The sequence below is a fragment of the Mastomys coucha genome, unplaced genomic scaffold (genome assembly GCF_008632895.1).
Source record: "Mastomys coucha isolate ucsf_1 unplaced genomic scaffold, UCSF_Mcou_1 pScaffold21, whole genome shotgun sequence".
Taxonomy (NCBI): Eukaryota; Metazoa; Chordata; class Mammalia; order Rodentia; family Muridae; genus Mastomys; species Mastomys coucha.
The window spans coordinates 92,581,636-92,605,690 of NW_022196904.1; the positions used below are offsets into that span (position 1 = coordinate 92,581,636).

Here is a 24,055-nt window from a genome sequence, read left to right on the forward strand (position 1 = left end):
AAAATATATTATTATTTAAACAAGTGTATAATAATGAACCATGATTTTAAAGTAGTAATGAAGAGTTTTAAAATAAAGAAAAGCCCAATGCAAACTGAATCTAGAGCTGGGATCTACTAGACCCTTACAGAACTAAAACCACACTAAAACTAGTGTTCTTCAAACTATTCCATAAAAGAGGCAGAGAAGCTCATATCAATACATATATGTGTGAAATTCTCAATGCAAAATGAAGATAAATTAAGCATAATCTCATCTGTAAAGTTGAAAAAATATTTTAACACAACTCAAAGTGTGTCATGAAAAAAAGCCCTGTTGAAACTATGAGTTGAAAGATCTTATGTTAACACAGGAAAAGATATATATATATAGTAAAAGTTGTAAATTCTATGCTTAATGGGAAAAACAAAAACTAAGATTATTTCCTCTAAAATCATAACTGTAGGAAAGATATTTGCTCTCTCCACTTTTATATAATATAGAATATAGTGTTTCAGTTCTTAGTAAGATCAACAAAGCAAAAAAAAATGTACGTACGTATGTATGTATATATATATGTGTGTGTGTGTGTGTGTGTGTGTGTGTATGTGTGTGTATTCAAAAATAAACTAAAATGCTTAGTATCTATTTTATAACATAAATTTCTGTATTTGAATTAAATTTCCTCTACAAATGTACTCACCTATTTTTCATTAATAAATAAAATTCAATTTAAAAAATGACTGTGCTTTCATTTGCATCCCTCTTTAATATCAACGGATCACAATTTACGTACAAGACATGTCTTTGCTAGTTAATCATATTAATATCTACATATTGCCTCAATATCACTAGTTCTTTGAACAATGCAATATACATTACATAATGAAAAATGAAGTCAACATTTTACCTGTCTTCCTTTCTGATTGACTCTCTTCACATAGATTTGCCTCTTTGATCTATGTTAATTTCCACATTTCAGAAGCATTTTTCTGTAACATCTTCTAAGGCCAGAATTCTATTTCAGCTCAATTCATACCGACTATGATTCTATTTCCTCTCCCTACATTTGGGAGCAGCAATTTCCCATCTAACTTCATTTTCTGACGAATGGAGAAAGGTTGTTGATTTTGTTTGTTTGTTTGTTTTTTACATTTTTATAAGGTTAATGATGGTATTTTTCAGATTTTAATATACTATAATAGAAATTATCATTAACACATTTATTTTACTCTGACATATGCTGATAAATATTTACCTATGTTTATAGACATAGCACAATAGACAAGAAGATAGATAACAATAAATAAATGTAGCTGGGCATAGTATCACACACCTTGGGTCCCAGCACTTGGGAAGTAGAGGCAAATGGATCTCTGCAATTTGAAGGACACTCATGTCTGTATAGCAAGACCCTGTCTCAAAAAGAGATCAGAACTGTGAAATTTGAAGATTCACAATGATATATTAAATAATTTTATAAGTGGTTTTAATAAAATTAAATATTAAAGATAAATACAGAAATATATCTGTGTAATGTAATATCTTTTATTAAATAGCATTTTGAGGAGAAAGTGGCAAATAAAGCCAATACACCACTACCATGAAAACCACATCCCTCCAACAAAAGTTGTATCAAAATGTTTTAGTATTCAAAATTTTTGTTTTTGAGAAGAAAAAAGACACATCACACGGTCACGAATCTGTTTCGTCTTAACCCCATATACCAAGGGATTGACTGTCGGGGACACTAACAGATAAAGGATTGCAAAGATTATATGGATACTTGGAGGCACATTCTTGCCAAAACGATGAGTTAGGAAACTGAACAATGCAGGTGTGTAGAAGGCAAGAATGGTGCACACATGGGCCACACAGGTGCCCAAGGCTTTAGAGCGGGCATTCTGGGAAGAGAGCTGAAATACTGCCTGGAGAATTTTTATGTAGGATGTGGCTATGAGCCCAATGTCAAAGACTGCCACTAGAAGGGCCACCAAGAGTCCATATATTCTGTTCACCTGAGTGTTACCACTAGCCATCTTCACCACAGCCATGTGCTCACAATACGCATGATGGATGACATATTTGGTATAGTGCAACAGCCTTTTAATGAGAAGCGGACATGGCATAATCAAGAGAATAGCTCGGCTTAGGCCAACTAGACCTATTTTAATTACCATGGGTGTTGTCAGGATTGATGCATAACGCAGTGGGATGCAAATGGCCACAAAGCGATCAAATGCCATGGCTACTAGGATGGCTGATTCCATGATGCACAGTGTATGTATAAAAAACATTTGTGTTAGACAGGCATCAAAGTCAATCCAATGTCCATCAAACCAGAAGATGCCAAGCATCTTCAGAGCTGTAGAGCAGGTAAGACACATGTCATTCATTGCCAGGATGCAAAGGAAGAAATACATAGGCTGGTGGAGACTGGGCTCCAGCTTAACAGTAGTGATGACTATGCTGTTCCCCAGCAGGGTCAGTGCAAACAGGAGACAGACAGGGATGCCGATCCAGCAGTGAACATTTTCCAAGCCAGGAATACCAACCAAGAAGAAAGATGCAGTATGATGAGTAGCGTTGCCTGCCATGTTAAAACTAGGGATGTTTGAAAAGCAAAAAACAAAAAACAAAACAAAACAAAAAAACTAAAGATGTTGTAAGTGCAAGTTTAATAATATGGTAACCAGGAAAATGCCCAACAGGCAGAAAATGTTAGTGCTAGGTTAATTTTAAATGTCTTTCTTAGGTAATTTAGAGTCACTTTATACAACTCACTTTGAAGACCAAATTGTTCTCAAAATGTCTATAAATCCTCAGGAAACTTTTTTCAACCTTTAGTAGCATGGGAACTGCATTTTGAGGCACAGGATCTGTATTCACAAAGGAAAAGGTTATATTTACTTAGTTATATCCTGGTATTATCATGTAATTAATCTTATTACAAGTATTTCATCTGCTATTACATGGGCAATTAATAGAATAGTCATAAGCATAAACATAGAATGCAAACACCCCAACAATTAGCAGACATTTCAAGAAATCACTTATTGGAGGACACTTTTATCCTTAGGAAACCTAGCTCAATTGTTGAAACTCAAAAAGATCTAATAAGAAAAGAGGAAATCCAGTTATCGAAATAGGTGCTTCATATAATCTATCAAAGGTAAATTTAGATGTACTTTAGATTGGAAAAAGGCACCACTATGAAGATTTAAAGATCTTTATCTCATTTTCTACTTTAGAGTTGGGTGATGCTTCATTGAATAAATAGAATGAATATTCTGTCAGCAAAGGAGGCTTATTTTATACTAAGAAAAGGATGAAGAAAGAAACAAAAAAATAGATTGGTTATTTCAACATTATTTTCCTTAGAAGATAAAGACAGGAAGACAGATCACTCATTAGTTGGCATTACGTCACCACAGTCTCACATTTTTTTTGTAATGACTAACTCTGATCGCAAGATTGTTATTTTGATACATTGTTCTTTTTAAAAAACATTTACTATATTTGTTTTGTTCTGTGTAGTGTGCACAATATGCCACAGCACACATGTGCAAGACAGTTTGAGAAACTATTCCTCTCTACGTGCTCCCTGGGATTGAAAGTAGGTCATCTGGGTTAAGAATAGGCACCTTTCCCCACTGAGCCTTCTAACCAGTACTTATTTCTTGAAGGTCTGATATCTGCCTAGTTTTGCATTCATCTTAATGACTTGGAAGTTTATCATAAGAGATACTCTGGTGATTTTGAATCTGGGATTGGAGCACAGGAAGATCTTGATTTCAAATAATAACCTCGATAAAAAATTTCCATAATAGTATTAACTCCATAGGAAGATCTCCTGATGGACAAGTTACTATAAAAATATAAAATTAAGAAACAATTATTTATTTTTGTATACTGAGATGGTCTCAAATTATTGTTTATAAGCACCAAAAGATACTAATTTCCTTAATAGACACAGGCCCTTCCTCCAACTCTGGCATTCAACTTTTCACAGTGCAGATCAAAGACCCAGCAATTCAGTGTTACTTTCTGCAACAATACTAACTGTTTAAGGCTCTTTTTCCTGGCAACATTCTGGAGTTTCTAGCATTGTTGTCTGCCATTCTTGAATTCTAGTCTCCACCTACCAGTCAAACTGTGTAATATTAACTAGAAACCTTCAGAACACATTTTAAAAAAATATTCACAATGGGAAGTATTCATGTCTGTATAATCAAATAATAGTTTTATGAGGAAAAATCTAGCATGGTACCTGTTTTCTGTACTGTAATCATTTGCTTCTTGGAACCAATGCAAATTATCTTCTGAGGTATTTTTGGGAGGAATTGAAAAATTATCAGGGACATATCAAATACATCAAAAACCTTAGAAATTTTTTCATCATAATAGGAAAACAGTTTTTAAAACTATCACAGAGCAGGTGAAGCTTATAGCAACACATAAAGAAGTTAATGCAAAAATATAAGTCATATTACAATATGTTTAACTACATTTTCATTAACCAATTTCTAATTTGTAAGCCTGCATATGACATAGTCCTCTGAGAGAGTTGTTAAGGCATGTTCAACTCTACTACTTTCCTCTGGAAGAATCAAACAATCATGAGGCTAATGGTAGCAGACAGAGCATGATAAGCCAATACATGGTGCTTTGTGATAGTGAGAAGAAAATTAGCTCACCTAGAAATACAGCCATACAACATAGCAAGGAAACTTTGCTAAAGTGTGAATAAGTATATTTATCCTTGGCAAATACATCTTACAATAAAAAATTATTTTCTTTCTGATAACATTACCTGTATGAAGACAAAATGTGTAATCTATTTAAAAATAAAAGTGATGTCCCCTAGGATGAGTGTCTTTACAGACTTAGATATGTTCTGCTTTGACCATCATTGTCCTCCTAAGCAGATTATCTCTGTCACCCAAGCTTTCTTTGAATAGAATCTGGGCATGGTCATTTACTGTGGGAGCGTCATTCAAATCAGCAACAGCAGCAACAGACAGGGTATTGCATGGACTACCCTCATCTCTAAATTTCTGCTCACACAGTTATTCAACCATTTCCCATTTTTCTATAATCTTGATTTTATTGAAAACAAATTTTTCTTACAATAAATTGTGACTAGTTTCGTCACCCGACTCCTCCCCTAATGCACTCATCCAAATCCATACTCTTTCTCTCTCTCTTTTACTGGAAACCAAACACATGAACTACTTTCACACCAAGTTCCCAGCACCCACACTTTGTAGTTTCTCAGTCACTGAATCAAATTCCTTACGTGGAACTTTTTCTTAAGAGTCAATTAAAAAACAAAACATGTTTTTAATCTAAATATATCTTATCTTTATGTATTATAATAGCACACAAAACTCTTACTGAATTCCATAAATCTCACATTCCTAACACCACATTATATTTTCTTCTGTGGCAGAACAAGCTACTCCAAAACTTATCTCTGGGTTTACTTGATGCTACCTTCTCTTTAGCAGCTGCTAACTCTATTTCTGCTAGAATTCCTGTTTTTTTTTTAAATCATTTTATTCCTTTACATTTCAAATGATATCCCCCTTCTCAGTTATACCTCCACAAACTCTCCATCCCATCCCCTCTCCCTTTTCCCCTCTACCTCTATGAGGGTGCTCCTCCACCCACTCACCCACTTCCACCTCACTCCTACCCTGGGCATCAAGCCTCCATAGGACCAATGGCCTAACCTCCCATTGATTCCAGATAAGGCCATCCTCTTCTACATATGTATCTGGAGCCATGAATCCCTCCAACTTTTTTATTGGCTCTTACCTTTTGATTTCTCTCTGCTTTCAGTCTCAATCCTCTGATTTATACACCAAAAGGATTAGCAGAAATCGAACAAAGTCACAATAGATGCTCAGGGAAAATCTCTGTATCTTCTATACTCTGATAATAATTTCATGGACATTTTACCTTGTATTTAAAGTTTTTGCTTCTCTATAAATAACACATTCATTCACAGTTATTGTCTAAACACCATTTACTTCAATTCTTCTTGGACTATGTTCTTTCAAAATCATTCCTGTCATAAATTAATGAACTGATATAGTCTTATGGCAAATTAACAAGGTCCTTTCGTCCTTCTGTTACCAATATGATATTAAGTAATATTCCTCTGCAAAGTCAAATTATTAAACTCTGTACTGCCATGTATGTGTGTGTAGTTCTTTCTTTTCTATTCACTTTTTCTTTATCTTGAGTACTGTTTTAGTTTCTATGATGCAGAGGATATTTAGAAAGAACTGTTTCATCATAACACTGCAGACACTGAGTCAGGTTGGTGGCTATGATTGCTTTGTATTATAGTAGTCCACTTCCCATGAGGCTCATTGGATTTGAAGAGCTGCTGGTCCTTAGAGACAAAAGATCAAAGAAACCAGAATGGACAGGTGAAAACATAAAACAGCACAATGCCCCTCTGCACCACCATGTTAACCCTGTGAATTCCACAAACCTTGTAGGTTATTAATGGACGTCAATCCTTAAAACTGAATTTACATATTTGTGCCACTTCTCACACACAGCAGGGTAGATTCCTCTTGTACTTTGGCAGCTTCTTTCAGTTCTATACATTCAAGGTCTAGAAAGATGATCAATACCTAAGAGCAAAGGCTGGCAATGGACCTGTGTTCAGTTCACAGAGTCCTCATGGAGGCTCACAGTCATCCATAACAACAGTTACAGATATATAACACTCTTTCAGGCTTCTTTGGGTCTCTGGCATGCATGTAGCATGCCTATATGCCTGCAGGTAAAACCATCATACACAGAATAAAGACATAAGTTTATTAAAAGTAGATACATTTAAACTATGCTATGAAGATATAAATATCATTTTAAATTAGTAAAGTATAATCTGGTATTTACACCCTTTTTTCATGTCTGTTTCTTGTAACATTTTTCACTGATTTTTGTTCCCTATATTATGTTATAAAGATAGGAATTTTTAAGGAGGATTTGGGTAGGTAGGAACATACATAAAGTCCATTCATTATAATTTCTATGTGATCATGCCTTGGCCATTGTAAATTAGAAAGGGCCACTGACTCACTCAACTTTATATCTCCAATACTGGCACAGAAAGTTTTATTTTGGAAAAAGTAAATAATAAAATTCTATTCATAGTTTACTTTTATTGGAGGCTCACAACCATCTGAGTAACTGATGAAGGACAGAGATGATAAGACTGAGTTAAGTGGAAAAGAAAGCCGTTGAGGAGGCAAGGTACACACATGAAGTAGAGGAACCAAGCCAGCAATGTCAGCTTAGAATGAAGAGGACAGTTATTATGCTAGGTTGTCACATGATCTCAGAATTGCTGTGTGTTCAGTGAGTGTGGCTGTATGTGCTGGCCTCTCTGTTATTGGCCTCTTTAGCTGCTCTTTCTCTGACATGGCCTGTGAGCAAAGAAATGGAGACCTGGGACAGAGCTGAACGCAGGTAGAGGTGATGTCTTTAGGCATAGCTATATTAACCTTGTAATGCCCCAGAGATCTCATGGGGAAGTGTGTTTATGTCCCTTCCCTTTAGAGCCATGGGTTTAAGAGGTTGTTCAGTCAATGAGGCTCTAAGATGTCAATCAAACAATAGTCTGAATAAGCCTATAATGAGACTCAATAATCACCTTTTGTACCAGATATCATTTCAGTCTTTAAATTCAAGCCCCCAAAACTCAAATTTTAGTTTATTTGCTGATACTTTTATGCATTCATTTTTACTAAATATAATCTGAGACCTCGAAAGTGCTCAAAAAGTTAAGAGCTCTTACTGCTATTCCAGAAGACTGGCATTTGATTCCTAGCATCTACATAGAGAGGCTCACAACCATCTGTAACTCCAGAACTAGGGGATCCAATACTGTCTTTTGGCTGGCATAAGTACCTGCATGGCATGCATTTACATACATATGAATAAAAGTCAATTTTTATTAAATATAATCTTATTTCTAAAATTCTTAAAAATGCAAATTAAAAGTTTACTATATGACTTCATTAGTTGTTTTATATATTCATTCTTTGCTATAATCTTTACAATATCATGCTAATTGTTTTGTTTATGCATTATAGTTTTATTAGGAAAAATTAACATGTTTTTAATAAAATGTACCCCCATTTATCTTTCTTCAATCCTATAAATTATAAATTTTTGCTTAATTTTTCCATTTATAAGTATATTATGGTTTGGATACAATATGCCCCCCACAGACTCATGTGTTTGAGAGATTAGTCAAAAACTGTTACTGTTCTGAGGATCTATAGAACTGGAGCCTTGCTGGGGGATGTTCATCTCCAGACTTTTAATTTTGTATTTTCATCATTGTTTCAGATTTTTCTCTCTGCTTCTTTTATTTTTCTCCTATTTTTAGGGGACTTTTACTTTTACTTTTATGGTGTATGTGTGCCTGCGTGTGTGTCTGTGTGTGAGAGAGAGCATGCAAGTACCTAAGGGAACTGAAATCATTACTTCAAGATTTGCTTTCATTGATGACTACCAAATGTAACAAATTAAAATGTACCAGCATATTACAATAGCAGAGCATGGGTCTGGCCTATGCCATCTGCACATACATTACGTTGTGATGACTGATCTCCAGTGGGACTCCTGACAGCAACAGCAGATCCACAGCCCTCTCTGCACCTTTCCTGCAAGTAGAGAGCCTGTCTCCAGGGTGTGCTCTGACCCCAGGACTCAGGAGTGATGACTGATCCACAACCCTCTGCACAGAGGAGAGCTGATCTCCCAGAAGTGCTGGCACAGGCTTACAGACCCACAGGAGGAACAAGTTCCAGCCAGAGACAGCAAGAACATCTAACATCAGAGATCAACAGATGGTGAAAAGCAAACGCAAGAATCTTACCAACAGGAACCAAGACTACTTGGATTCATCAGAACCTATGACTATGACCACAGCAAGTCCTGGATATCCCAAAAAACCTGAAAAGCAAGATTTGAATCTAAAATCATATCTCATGATGATGATAGAGGAATTTAAGAAGGACATGAATAATGCCCTTAGAGAAATACAGGAGAACACAGGTAAACAGGTTCAAACCCTTAAAGAGGAAACACAAAAATCCCTTAAAGAATTACGGGAAAATACAACCAAATAGGAGAAGGAATTGAACAAAACTATCCAGGACCTAAAAATGCAAGTAGAAACAGTTAAGAAATCACTAAAAGAGAGAACTCTGGAGATAGGAATCCTAGGAAAGAAGTTGGGAACCATAGATGCAAGTATCACCAACAGAATACAAGAGATAGAAGAGAGAATCTCAGGTGCAGAAGATACCATAGAAAACATTGACACTGCAGTCAAAGAAAATGCAAAAAGCTCCAAACCCAAAACATATGGGAAATCCAGGACACAATGAGAAGACCAAACCTAAGGATAATAGGTATAGAAGACAGTGAAGACTTCCAACTTAAAGGGTCAGTAAATATCTTCAAGAAAATTATAGAAGAAAACTTCTCTAACCTAAAGAAAGAGATACATACAAGAAGCCCATAGAACTCCAAATAGACTGGACCAGAAAAGAAATTCCTCCCACCACATAATAGTCAAAACACCAAATGCAAAAAACAAAGAATATTAAAAGCAGTGAGGGGAAAAGGTCAAGTAACATATAAAGGCAGACCTATCAGAATTACACCAGACTTCTCGCCAGAGACTATGAAAGCTAGAAGATCCTGGGTTGATGTCATAACAGACCTTAAGAGAACACAAATGCCAGCCCAGGCTACTATACCCAGCAAAACTCTCAATTAACATAGATGGAGAAACCAAAATATTCTATGACAAAACCAAATTCACACAATATATTTCCACAAATCCAGCCCTTCAAAGGGTAATAAATAGAAAACTCCAAAACAAGGAGGGGAACTACATCTCTGAAAAAGCAAAAATGTAATCTTCCAACAAAACTAAAAGAAGATAGTCACATGAATGGAATTCCAACTCTAGCAACAAAAATAACAGGAAACAACAATTACTTTTCCTTAATATCTATTAATATCAATGGACTCAATTCCTCAATAAAAAGGCATAGACTATCATATTGGGTACATAAGCAGGACCCAACATTTTGTTGCATACAGGAAACCCACCTGAGTGACAAAGACAGATACTACCTCAGAATAAAATGCTGGAAAACAATTCTCCAAGCCAATGGTCCCAAGAGAAAAGCTGGAGTAGCCATTCTAATATAGAATAAAATCGACTTTTACCCTAAAGTTATCAAAAAAGATAAGGAGGTACACTTCATATTCATCAAAGATATGATCTACCAAGATGAACTCTCAATTCTGAACCTCTATGCTCCAAATCAAAGGGCATCTACATTCATAAAAGAAACTTTACTAAAGCTCAAAGCACACATTGCACTGCACACAATAATAGTGGGACATTTCAACACCCCACTATCTACAATGGACAGATCATGGAAACAGAAACTAAACAAAGACACAGTGACACTAACAGAAGTTATGAAACAGATGGATTTAACAGATATCTATAGAACTTTTTATCCTAAAACAAAAGGATATACCTTCTTCTCAGCACCTCATGGCACCTTCTCCAAAACTGACCGAATAATTGGTCACAAATCAGGCCTCAACAGATACAAGAAGATTGATATAATTCCTTGTATCCTATCAGATCACCATGGACTAAGGCTGCTCCTCAATAACAACATAAACAATAGAATGCCCACATACATGTGGAAGCTTAACAACACTCTACTCAATGATAACTTGGTCAAGGAAGAAATAAAGAAATTAAAGACTTTCTAGACTTTAATGAAAATGAAGCCACAACATACCCAAACTTATGGGACACAATGAAAGCAGTCCTAAGAGGAAAACTCATAGCTTTAAGAGCCTCCAAAAAGAAAATGGAGAAAGCATGCACCAGCAATTTGACAGCACATCTGAAAGCTCTAGAACAAAAAGAAGCAAATTCACCCAAGAGGAGTCAAAGGCAGGAAATAATCAAACTCAGAGCTGAAATCAAATAGAAACAAAAAGAACTATACAAAGAATCAACCAAATCAGGAACTGGTTCTTTGAGAAGATCAACAAAATAGATAAACCCTTAGCCAGACTAACTATAGGGCACAGAGAAAGTATCCTAATTAACAAGATCAGAAATGAAAAGGGAGACATAACAACACACAATGACAAAATCCAAAAAATCATGAGATCCTACTGCAAAAGCTTATACTAAGCAAAACTGGAAAAGCTGGATCAAATGGACAATTTTCTAGACAGATACCAGGTTACAAAGTTAAATCAATATCAGATAAACAATCTAAACAGTCCCATATCCTCTAACAAAATAGAAACAGTCATTAATAGTCTCCCAACCAAAAAAAGCCCAGGACCATATGTGTTAGTGCAGAGTTCTATCAGACCTTCAAAGACGACCTAATATGAATTCTCCTCAAACTATTCCACAAAATAGAAGCAGAAGGTACTCTACCCAATTCATTCTATGAAGCCACAATTACTCTGATACCTAAAACACACAAAGACCTAACGAAGAAAGAAAACTTCAGGCCAATTTCCCTTATGAATATAGATGCAAAAATACTCAATAAAATTCTTGCAAACCGAATCCAAGAACACATCAAAATGATCATCCATCATGATCAAGTAGGCTTCATCCCAGGATGCAATGTACAGAAATCCATCAACGTAATTCACTATATAAACTCAAAGAAAAAAAAACATATGATCACCTCATTAGATGCTGAGAAAGCATTTGACAAAATCCAACACTCCTTCATGATAAAAGTCATGGAAAGATCAGGAATTCAAGGCCCATACTTAAACATAGTAAAAGCAATATACAGCAAACAAGTAGCCAACATCAAACTAAATGGAGAGAAACTTGAAGCAATCCCACTAAAATCAGGGACTAGACAAGGCTGCCCACTCTCTCCCTTCCTATTCAATATTGTACTTGAGATCCTAGCCAGAACAATTAGACAACTAAAGGAGATCAAAGGGATATGAATTGGAAAGGAAGAAGTCAAATTATCACTATTTGCTGATGATATGATAATATACTTAAGTGACCCCAAAAATTCCACCAGAGAGCTCCTAAACCTGATAAACAACTTCAGCAATGTAGCTGGACATAAAATTAACTCAAGCAAGTCAGTAACCTTTCTCTACACAAAGGATAATCAGGCTGAGAAATTAGAGAAACAACACCACTCACAATAGTCACAAATAATATAAAATACCTTGGGGTAACTCTAACTAAGCAAGTAAAAAATCTGTTTGACAAAAACTTCAAGTATCTAAAGAAGGAAATTGAAGAAAATCTCAGAAGATGGAAAGATCTCCCATGCTCATAGACTTGCAGGTTTAATATAGTAAAAATGGCCATCTTGCCGAAAGCAATCTACACATTCAATGCAATCCCCATCAAAATTCCAACTCAATTCTTCATAGACTTGGAAAGAGCAATTTGCAAATTCATCTTGAATAACAAAAAACCCAGAGTAGCCAAAACTATTCTCAGCAATAAAGGAACCTCTGGTGGAATTACCATCCCTGACCTTAAGCTGTACTAGAGAGTAATTGTGATAAAAAAAAAAAAAACCTGCATGGTATTGGTACAGTGACAGGCAGGTAGATCAGTGGAATAGAATTGAAGACCCAGAAATGAACCCACACACTTATGGTCACTTGATCTTTGACAAAGGAGCTAAAATCATCCAGTGGAAAAAAGACAGTATTTTCAACAAATGATGCTGGCTCAACTGGCGGTTAGCATGTAGAAGAATGCACATCTATCCTTTCCTATCTCTTTGTTCAAAGCTCAAGTCCAAGTGAATCAACGACCTCCACATAAAACCAGATACACTCAACCTAATAGAAAAGAAAGTGGGGAATAGCCTCGAGCACATAGGCATAGTGAAAAATTTTTGGAACAGGACACCAATAGCTTAAGCTCTAAGATCAAGAATGGACAAATGGGACCTCATAAAATTGCAAAGTTTCTGTAAGGCAAAAGACACTGTCAATAGGACAAAATGGCAACCAACAAATTGGGAAAAGATCTTTACCAATCCTATATCTGATAGAGGGCTAATATACAATATATACAAAGAACTCAAGAAGTTAGATTCCCGAGAACCAAATAACCCTATTTAAAAATGGGGTACAGAACTAAACAAAGAATTCTCAACTGACGAATACAGAATGGTTTAGAAGCACCTAAAGAAATGTTCAACATCCTTAGTAATCAGGGAAATGCAAATCAAAACAACCCTGAGATTTCATCTCACACCAGTCAGATTGACTAGGATAAAAAACTCAGGTGACAGCAGATGCTGGAGAGGTTGTGGAGAAACAGGAATACTCCTTCATTGCTGGTGGGATTGCAAGCTGGTACAACCACTCTGGAAATCAGTTTTGTGGTTCCTCCAGAAATTGGACATAGTACTACCAGAGGAACCAGCTATACCACTCCTGGGCATATACCCAGAAGATGCTCCAATATGTAATAAGGACACATGCTCCACTATGTTCATAGCAGTCTTGTTTATAATAGCCAGAAACTGGAAACAACCCAGATGTCCCTCAACAGAGGAATGGATACAGAAAATGTGGTATATCTACACAATGGAGTACTACTCAGCTATTAAAAAACAATGAATTTGTGAAATTCTTATTGAAATGGATGGATCTGGAGAATATCATCCTGAGTGAGGTAACCCAATCACAAAAGAACACACATGGTATGCACTCTCTGATAAGTGAATATTAGCCCAGAAGATCAGAATACCCAAGATACAATCCACAAACCACAAGAAACTCAAGAAGAAGGAAGACCAAAGTGTGGATAGTTCTTTCCTTCTTAGAAAGGGGAATAAAATACCCATGGAGGGAGTTGCAGAGACAAACTATAGAGCAGAGACTGAAGGAAGGACAATCCAGACACTGCTCCACCAGGGAATCCTTCCCATATTCAATCATCAAATCCAGACACTATTGTGGATGCCAGAAAGTGCTGGCTGACTGGAGCCTGATAGAGCTGTCTCCTGAGAGGCTCTGACAGTGCCTGACAAAAACAGAAGTAGAGGCTCACAGCCATCCATTGGACTGAGTTCAGGGTCCCCAATGATGGAGCTAGAGAAAGGACCCAAGGAGCTGAAGGGTTTGCAGCCCCTTAGGATGAACTACAATATGAACCCTCAGAGTACCCAGAGCACCCTCAGAGCTCCCAGGGACTAAACTACCAACCAAAGAGTACACATGGTGGAACTAATGTCTCCAGCAGCATATGTATAGCAGAGGATGTCTAAGTAGGTCATCAATGGGAGGAGAGGCCCTTGGTCCTGTGAAGTTTCTATGCCCCAGTGTAGCGGATTGCTAGGGTCAGGAATAGAGAGAGGGTGGTTTGGTGAGCAAGGGGAGGGGGAAGGAACAAGGTTTTTTTTAATATTTAGTTTTTTAAATTTTTTTCTCTTATTTTTGGAGGGGAAACTTGGAAAAGAGATATCATATGACATGTAAATGAAGAAATCATCTAGTAAAAAATAAAAAATAAATAAATTTGCCTTTGAAGGTGTACTTTTAGAATGACTATTATGAAATATTATTGATTCCATATATAATGCTCATATTCTTTGTAAATAGTACTCCAGAAGGAGCTGGGAAAGGGGCTCAGGAGTTAAGAGTATTTGCTGTTCTGCAGAGGACAAGGTTTGATTCCCTGAATGCAGATGGTGGCTCACAACTATCTGTAAATCCAGTTGCAGAGAATTCTATACCCTCTTCTGGCCTCAGTGGACACAAGCCTTTTATGTGGTGCATATGAATGCATGCAGGCAAGCATTAATACACATCAAATAAAAGTACATAAAAATTTTTAAAGATCTTCATGAAGTCGATTTGATTTTAAAGATGTATCATATCATAAAGTGGATCATTACATTTTGATCTTTATAACTCCTGCTTTATTTAATATTCCAGTTGTCAACATCAATACATTGCAAGATGGGGTAGTAAACAAGACCAAGATAAGAATAAATAAGGTAAAGAGATGCAAGCAAACCAAAATTAAGTTGCAAATAAAAGTTTGTGGGTTTTTCTGGGCGACATCACTTGCTTACAATGTGAAGATTTTCATTTTAAATTATTAAAATAAATATATAACATGTGGCCTCTTGACAACTATAGATATTAAGATAAATATACAAGAGAGTCATTTATTATTCTTTTTTAGATTTTTTTTATTTTATAAATTAGTTTATTTTTTACACTCCATATTCCATTCCCCAACCATCAAATCCACCTTATGACTGCTCCACATCCCACACCTCCTCCCCAAGCCCCGTCTCCACTTGGATGCTTCTATTCCCCACTACACCTGACCTCTAAACTCCCTAGGGCCTCTAGTCCCTTGAGGGTTAGGTGCATCATCTTTGAATGAACATAGACCTGAAAGTCCTCTACTGAATGTGTATTGGGGGCCTCATATCAGCTGGTGTATGCTGTCTGTTTGGTGGTCCATTGTTTGAGAGATCTATGGAGCACTCACAAAAAGGGACCTAGATGACTGCCCTCCGAAAGACCCAACAAGCAGCTGAAAGAGTCAGATGCAGATATTCGCACCCAACCAATGGACAGAAGCAGCTGACCTCTGCTGTTGAATTAGGAAAGACTGAAAGAAGCTGAGGAGAAGGATGATCCTGTAGGAGGACCAGCTGTCTCAATTAATCGAGTCATTCTTTTTCCAAGTACTAATTTATTTCATAATGATTTTACATACAATAACTTTAAGTCCTCATTAACAAACACAGTCCAATTGCAACAATTTCTATTTAATAGTTTGAAAAAATGTATATGAAAGCACATTATCTACTTTTTATTCATATCTATCATATTATGAATTTTGATTCATAGGATTTGTTTTAACTTATCTTTCCATTTGGTTGTTTGCTTGCTTGTATGCCTCTTTTTGCTATATGAACACATGATCTAAGAAATCCCAATTAACTGTGAAAGTATTACTATCCTACTCTTTGCATGGCCACAGACTAAACAACTTCAAAAAGTTATAAAAAGTAATGGCTTTGAACACTGGGTCTAGATGAATAGTTAAAGATCCATGTCATCTCTTTCCTGCTAACAAAACTTGTAAGAACTTACATTTGTGTTAATAGTTACTCTAAATTATTATTAGGACATATTTAATTCAGTGGATCATATTAGTTTCACATGGTCACATGACAATTAGAAAATTGACAAAATTCACTCTCAGTTTTCTTTAAAATTGAACTTATTAGGTTAATGAGTTAGCTTACTGGTAATAGCAATTCTTTATATGTACCATGGCCTAGGCTGGTCCAAAGCATCACAAAAGAAAAGAAAGAAAACAAAGGTTAAACAACAAAAATTCAAAGCTGCCCTTTGTATTCCTTAAGAAACTAAATCTTTAGTAGAGAAGAGACATATACATAAATATTTTAATTCCTTGAGTATTGATTAATGTCTACTCTTAGCTACAGTAATGCTCCTTTCTACATAATAATTCACTAAGTTTCAGCACATTTATATACACATAATAATTACAGAAGAATGATGTATCAAGAGGCAAAGAAATGCCAGGTCACTATGTTCATAGATAAATCATTTGGAATAAAGTTTGAGGATGGAAGTGGGAAAGAATAATTGGCAGTGATTACCAATATACTGCTCTGCAACATATCCATAACAGAAGAAGATTTATGAAGTATGTGTGGAGACAGGCTTTCCAAACAGAGTGGACAGAGCATGTTCCTCCAGATCCTTCCTGTGATGCTTTGTTTACGTGTTTCTACTTTTGTTGCCATCTCTATATGCAATATAGCTGGAACAAACAATTTTTCATGATTCACACTGTAAATGCTGATGCCTGTCTTATCTTGATGACATACCTACATTTTAATAGAACTGATTTTTGGAGAACAAATCAAATGGAGGATGCCTTCACGGATTTGTTTGGTCTTCACACTATAGATGATTGGGTTAAGCACTGGTGGAACCAATAAGTAAATATGAGCCATGAAGATGTGAATGAGGGGAGAGGAATGTTTGGCAAAACGATGGACAATAGACAACCCTATCATAGGCACATATAGAATGAGCACAGCACAGATGTGGGATGCACATGTGTTGAGTGCCTTAAGCCTACCCTCACGAGATGCGATTTTTAACACTGAGTGAAGGATTAAAACATAAGATACAAAAATGCCCAGGGAGTCCATGCCCCACAGCAAAGTAATGAGGACTAGTCCATATATGACATTGAATCTGATGTCAGCACAAGCCAGGCGAATCATGTCCTGGTGCAAACAATAGGAATGAGAAAGAACATGGGAGCCACAAAAGGGAAAGAAGGCTAAACGGGCCATAAGTGGAATTATCAAAATAGAACTTCTGAGCAGAGCAGCAGTTCCAATCTTGGCAATAAGTTTTGGTGTGAGAATGGTAGCATATCGCAGGGGGTGGCAGATAGCCACGTAACGGTCAAGGGCCATGGCCAAGAGCACAGATGATTCAGTGAAGGAAAAAGTATGAATCAGAAACATTTGGACCACACAAAGATTGAACTGGATCTCTTGTGAAATAGACCACAACACCCTAAAGAGTGAAATCATGGTGGGCAGGGACATGGCCATGTCAGTGAGTGAAAGCATAGCCAGGAAGTAATACATGGGCTCATGGAGTCTGGGGTCTGTCCGCACAATGTGCAGGATCATACAGTTGCCTGTTATTCCAACAAAGTAAAGGAAGCAAAATGGGATGGAAATCCAGTGATGAAACTCCTCATAGCCGGGGATGCCTGTGAGGTAGAATGTAGAGGATACAATGGTGCTGGAGTTTGAGGTTGCCATTGGGCTGACTGTTAAAGCACAATCCAATCCTACGGTTATTCTCTAATGTGGGAGGCATTGGCAAGGCCAGGATCTGTGTCGGGGTGGAGCAAGAGGACAGCAAATGATGAGAGCAGTGATAATTTTAAAAAGCCTTCAGTGCTTACATATATTCACTCCTCAATCCATTCTTCATTTCTACTTCATTATCTCCATTTCATTGTTAGTTAACATCAAAGTATAATATCTACTTTACTGTTTTACTGCCATCAAGACTTTCCATTCAGCTTCCCAAATGCAAGCCCATTAAAGCTCTCTTTAATCTTGAGGGTGAAAGAAAAGATCTTAAAAGAAGAGGGAACCTGAAAGGGCAGTAGCAGAATACAATATGACAGCAGATGTTGGGATTAACTGAAAAATAATATGAGACAGCTTGGAAATAACAACCCAAGGAAAAGAGATTAAGGAGGAAATAAATGACAGAATAGTTTAATGATGCATAAGTATGAAGATCCCTTGATAAAATTCATCACTTTGCATAGTAACCCAACACACACACACACACACACACACACACACACACACAGGATGAATCAGTTTTATCTCTTTGTCACATAATGATGTCCCAATAGACCAAGATGTAAATCACCTTTTAATCTTTTTCCCTATCACCATGCTCCTCTGGTACTATGGACTACATGGTGTGCTTTGTATTCAATCCAGTATCAATTCTGAAATGAAAAACTTCTCCAGGTAGGGTGTGAATGAAACCCTAGAAAATTTAGCAAGCTATGAGAATGTAAAGCCACATTAGCATTCTTATGTTCCCAATTTTATACACTTTCTAGAGCCTGCTACTCCTTTTATCTTATAATCCATCATACTGCGTGATTTATTTTGATAGTCCAATTTATATTGATCTTGACCAGGTAACTCACCTACATGGGCATGGCATCATTTTCAGCATTTTCCTAAAAAAATAAAATAAAAAAAAGAAGGAGGAGGAGGAAGAGAACGATGAAGAGGACAAGGATGAGGACGAGGAGGAGAAGTCTCTATTGTTGCTTTTTAAATTTGAAAGTCTAAGAAAATCGCAAAGTGGGTTTGAGACTTGAGATGTAAAACAAATTTAAATGTTACTCTTACTTGGGTTGGAGTGGAAGTTGTAAAGTTGCCTGCTGAAATTACATCTGAAATAACCTTTTGCCTCATTGTAGTATGGACAGATGCTACCTGAAGAGAAAGCCTGGGGCATCTTAAGTAAGGCCTGATTTTCTGAATTTTTTTCTATTTCAAGTTGGATGGTACAAGAATGAATACAGGAAAGACACACACACACACACACACACAGAGAGAGAGAGAGAGAGAGAGAGAGAGAGAGAGAGAGAGAGAGAGAGAGAGAGAGAGGATTTAAATATTTGTTGTCTTTGTGTCTGAAAAAAAAAAAAACTAATGTAATGAAACCTGGAATGAGATATGGGTTACAGTGAGAATATGAGACAACAGTGAAACAAACAGAGAAATAGGGAGAAAGAGAGAATCACTAAAAAATACCTAATATTTCTGCTTGGCCCTCTTGTCCTCATTTTTTGATGCCTTCCCTCCTCCCTTTTGCTTCTCAGCATCCTTCCTGTGTTTTCTTATATCCTCCCATTTATCTTTTTCCCTATCTCACATACTTTGTAGAAGAGTTCTGCTCCCTATAAAGGACCATTCTAACTGTAACTGTAAGCAAGATGAATTAATAAGGCTCCTTGTAGTAGTCCTTAGAGAGGAATCAGCATACATGCAGGAGAGAGGCTGTAACCCTGTCAGTGCCAACATTTCAAATTCTGGTTCTTTTCTGCACTACTACCAAACAGATCATGGCAAGATGTCACTATTTAAGTGTAGTAGATAATGAATTCTCTAGAGATTTTTTAAATATGTGTTGTCTCTGTGTCTGGAAAAGCTGACGTGATGCAACCTATAATGAGATATGGGTTTACACCAAGAACATGAGAACAGTGAAAAGTTTCAGATGTGGTCTAGATTGTGGAAAAGCACAGGGTCTATATCTGAGAGCTATAGGTACCTAAATTCAGTTCTAAGTAATAACAGGTATAATATGATTCAGGTATTAAGAATGCGTTCTTCAAAATCATATAACAATAAAGCCAATTTCATGGCTTAAATCTGATTTTTCCAAAATGACACTTTTCTTAATATTCTACTTATCTCTAACCAAGAAAAATAGATCAAGTCTATTTAATCTAACATTACATAATACATTCACTAAATGAATAACTCATTAATGAATATATTATGAAAAAACAAATAACAGTTATTTGTCCTATCCCTGTCAAATTGTCTGGTAATCTTAGCCCATTAGTTCAGCTTTTAATGTCTCACTAGGTAGGATAATATAGTGGTGTCTGCTTACAGTGGTACAGTAGGACAGTAACAAGATCACACCCAATAAAAGGGGATACACCTACAGCAAAATTGTTCTTTTCTGCTAACAAAAAATACTAGCAAATTTCAGATTAAGCTTACTAAATTAATAGTGACTTATATTTAAGTTTCATTACATTGTTATATTGCACTTGAGAACAATGACAATAGAATTCAAAGATTCAGTACCTCACAGGAAGTTCATGACGTATCAGAAATTGTAATGAATGCCAGTGTATACTGCAGTTGGCATAGCCACAGGTTCATGGTTCAAATAAAAGGACCAAGTCCAAAGAAACCTTTTACAAATCACTAGTGACTGTATAATAAACTTGAACGTATGGTGCCAAAAAAAAAAAAAAAAAAAAAAAAAAGGGATACACGTGGAAGCAGCATGATTAATTCAGTTCTGAAATTCATCACTATATAGCTGACCGTAATGGAATGTGTTGATCTCTAGAGTTAATGATGGAAAACAGAGAGCACAGAACAATATATATTGAATCACTTAAGATCCTGAGACCCCCCCCCCATCCACTCCACACTTTGGCTCCTGATATCTTCATTTCCATCCAAAAAAGGGACCTTTATCTACTAGGCAACATTCTCCACATGGGATCTTTCTGACCTTTATATAGTCTTACTGTTGCTACACCCACCAGGACAAGCAATGGCAAGCAAGTTTTCATCTAGAAATAGATAGACAGAAAGATAGATAGATAGATAGATAGATAGTTACATAGATAGATAAATATATAGATAAATAGACATATGTATGTGTGTACATCCTGTAAACAAATATATATTAATATATATTATATAAAATTTACATATTTATTTAATATTTATTATATTTATAATAATATATATTATATACATTTCTACCCAAGAAAATAGATTAAGTGCTTTAGTCTAACAATATATAACACATTTGATCAATGAATAACTCATGTATGACTATATTACAAAAAAGAAATAAGAGTTATTATCCTATCTCTCCAAATTGTCAAACATATATACTAATACAGATATGCACATTTATATATATATATATATAAATATATGTGTGTATATGTGTTTATATATAACACATCAATTGAAGAAACTGACAGGTTTGTTCACTTCTGTGAGAGCTTTCTGAACTCAGGAGTCAGAATGCTCATATAGACTTGACTCAGTCCCAGTGTTTTATTGAAATCATACAAGGAGGTTGGGTTACAAAGCTCATAGGGGAGTAGGTAAATGCTTCTCTATTTTCCTGTGCCAACATTTCCTTGTGATACAGAATAGTACAAATTTAGAACAAAAAAAGAAAACCATAAAATCTCAAACATAAAATTTTTGTAGCAATCACAGTGTTTTTCTATCTCCTGACCACCAGTCTCTGGTGAGGTCAGGGGAAACAGTATTGCATTTACAAAGTCAGTATCTTTCAGACATATGTGAGTATGGTTTCATAAAAGGGCGAACATGAGGTCATACTGCTAACCCTGCAGTCTTTGGATCTCCAATCTAGGTCAGACATCCAGGACCCCATCTGTCTATCTACAAAAACATCCTCACTTAACCTGTGTGGAGAATCCCTAGGGGTCTACAACCATCATCCCTGAACCCAAGTAACCCATTGCTGACTTTCTGAGAAATTTCTCTATGTTGTTCCATCCTCAGTTTTGTAATAAAAATGTTCTGTTTTTATTATACAGAATTGAGACTAAGAATGTGGGAACAGCTGCAGATTTCCTTATCTCTGCCCATGGCTCTAGGTTACCTTCATTTCCACCTTAAGTGAGTGACCATAACATACATTTCTCTTGAATTTATGAACAGCTTTCACTTTAATATTATTGGTAACATCTAGTTCCTGGATATCAAGCGGGTTCCTAATAGGTCTTGCCAGGTCACCAAATACCACTTTAATCAAGGAAGGAGGAAAGAGAACGGACAGTAAATAGATAAGAAGAATAATAAGTACTAAGAATAATTGCAGAAATGACATCACAAAGTGCTTGCACCAAAGAAGCAGACCTTGGGGCTTCTCAGCACTCATACTGGGGCCCCAAAGAGGCCATAGCCTGGTGCTCTGAAACACAGTCCCCCCACCATCAGGTTTTTCTTCCTTGTCATCAGAGATCCCAGGCATATTGAGCTTAATGTGGGGTGTCTTCAACACATGGGGTTTACTAAAAACAATGTTAATATTTGTCTTCTAACTTTACTGAAATTGAATTCTTAATCGTTACCCTCAAACAATCTTTATTTTTCTGGTTTAAAGTTTTATTCTAGTAGTGTGTTTTGGCTTCATATTATTTTTGTTACATCTTTTATGGATTTATTCTCTGTATTAATATGAAGACTGAAAATTATAGCACCTTTGGATGATAACAAGCTTTTTTGAAATAATAGCAATTTAACATTGATTTAAAGATGTAAAAGATAACTCAAAAGAAATTCTTGAAAATACAGAAAAACATTGACTTGTCTTCAATTCTACCACACATTTTGAATTTTTTTATCTCCTCCTTTACATCTTTCTGTGTTTTCCACCTCATATTAATGGTTATTTTTTAGAAGTATTTTGCTTTTTACTCTTTTTACACTCTATATGTGAATGGCTTATTTACCATGTTCAAGTTAGAGCACTTTAAATTTTTCTACAAAATTTGGGGTTAGTTTTCTTTAGTACTGAATATTTTATTCTTTTTTTTTTTTTTTTTTTTGAGAAGAAAAGTTTTATTTCATCTTACAGTATGAAGGCTGTCATCCAGGGAAGACAGGACAGGAACTCAAGGCCAGGACTGATGCAGAGGCCATGGAGGAGTGCTGCCCACTGGCATGCTCCTCGTGGCTTTCTCAGCCTGCTTTCTTATAACACCCAAGACCACTAGCTCAGGTTTAGTATCACCCACAATGAGTTAGGCCCTCCCACACTGATCATCAATAAATAAAATGCTCCACAGGCTTGCTATAGGGCAATCTAGTGGGGGCATTTTCCGAACTGAGGTTCTTAATGACTTCCAAAATGACTCTAGTTGTGTCAAGTTGACTTTACAAAACTAGCCGGCATGTGTACCTACATTGTTGAGCAAGCAGATGTTTATAATTATTGTAAAATTGTTCTCTAAATAAGTATACCAGTCATATGCCCATTTTGCCAGACTGATAGATGTGAACTGATATCTTGTTTTAATTTTCATTTTTCAGTTAAGTGAGAAAGCCTTTTTATGTGTTTGCTGGTCTGTTTAAGAACATGTCAGTCCTCTATTTCTTTTTTGTTTGTTTGTTTGTTTGTTTGTTTTTCGAGACAGGATTTCTCTGTGTAGTCCTGGCTGTCCTGGAACTCACTCTGTAGACCAGGCTAGCCTCGAACTCAGAAATCCACCTGCCTCTGCCTCCCAAGTGCTGGGATTAAAGGCATGCGCCACCACCGCCCCAGTCCTCTATTTCTATTCCTTGGTTATTTTTCTGTCAGATTGTGTTTCTCCATCGTCTTGAAGACTTGTATTAACTTTCTGAATTGTGAGTATTAATTTTTTATGCATACTAATTTTGTATATTGTTATATCAGGTTATTGAGTTTGTAAATATCCTTTGTTCAATCTTTAAGTTGTCTCTTAGCCTTTGTTTGGGGGCTATGTGCCAACAGGTTTTTGTCAGTTTGTCACAAATCTAGAGTTATCTAGAAAGAAGAACCTCAATTAAGAAAACACCTCCATCAGATTGGC

General features: G+C 36.2%; 2 protein-coding genes across 2 annotated transcripts; both read right to left on the minus strand.

The window, feature by feature from the left end:
* Positions 1-1,543: 1,543 nt before the first annotated feature.
* LOC116100722 (putative olfactory receptor 52P1) lies at positions 1,544-2,648 on the minus strand. Its single transcript, XM_031384459.1, has one exon. It carries the CDS (start codon positions 2,574-2,576, stop codon positions 1,632-1,634), a length of 945 nt encoding a protein of 314 aa, XP_031240319.1. The 5' UTR covers positions 2,577-2,648; the 3' UTR covers positions 1,544-1,631.
* Positions 2,649-16,489: 13,841 nt separating this feature from the next.
* Positions 16,490-19,617, minus strand: LOC116100723 (olfactory receptor 51G2-like). Its single transcript, XM_031384461.1, has 2 exons — positions 19,580-19,617; positions 16,490-17,994 (listed from the first exon to the last, which is right to left on the minus strand). Exon 2 carries the CDS (start codon positions 17,919-17,921, stop codon positions 16,962-16,964), a length of 960 nt encoding a protein of 319 aa, XP_031240321.1. The 5' UTR covers positions 17,922-17,994; positions 19,580-19,617; the 3' UTR covers positions 16,490-16,961.
* Between the last annotated feature and the right edge of the window lie 4,438 nt (positions 19,618-24,055).

Coding starts and splice junctions, on each gene's coding strand:
- LOC116100722 (XM_031384459.1), bottom strand. CDS start 2,576: ATGGCAGGCAACGCTACTCATCATACTGCATCTTTCTTCTTGGTTGGT.
- LOC116100723 (XM_031384461.1), bottom strand. CDS start 17,921: ATGGCAACCTCAAACTCCAGCACCATTGTATCCTCTACATTCTACCTC.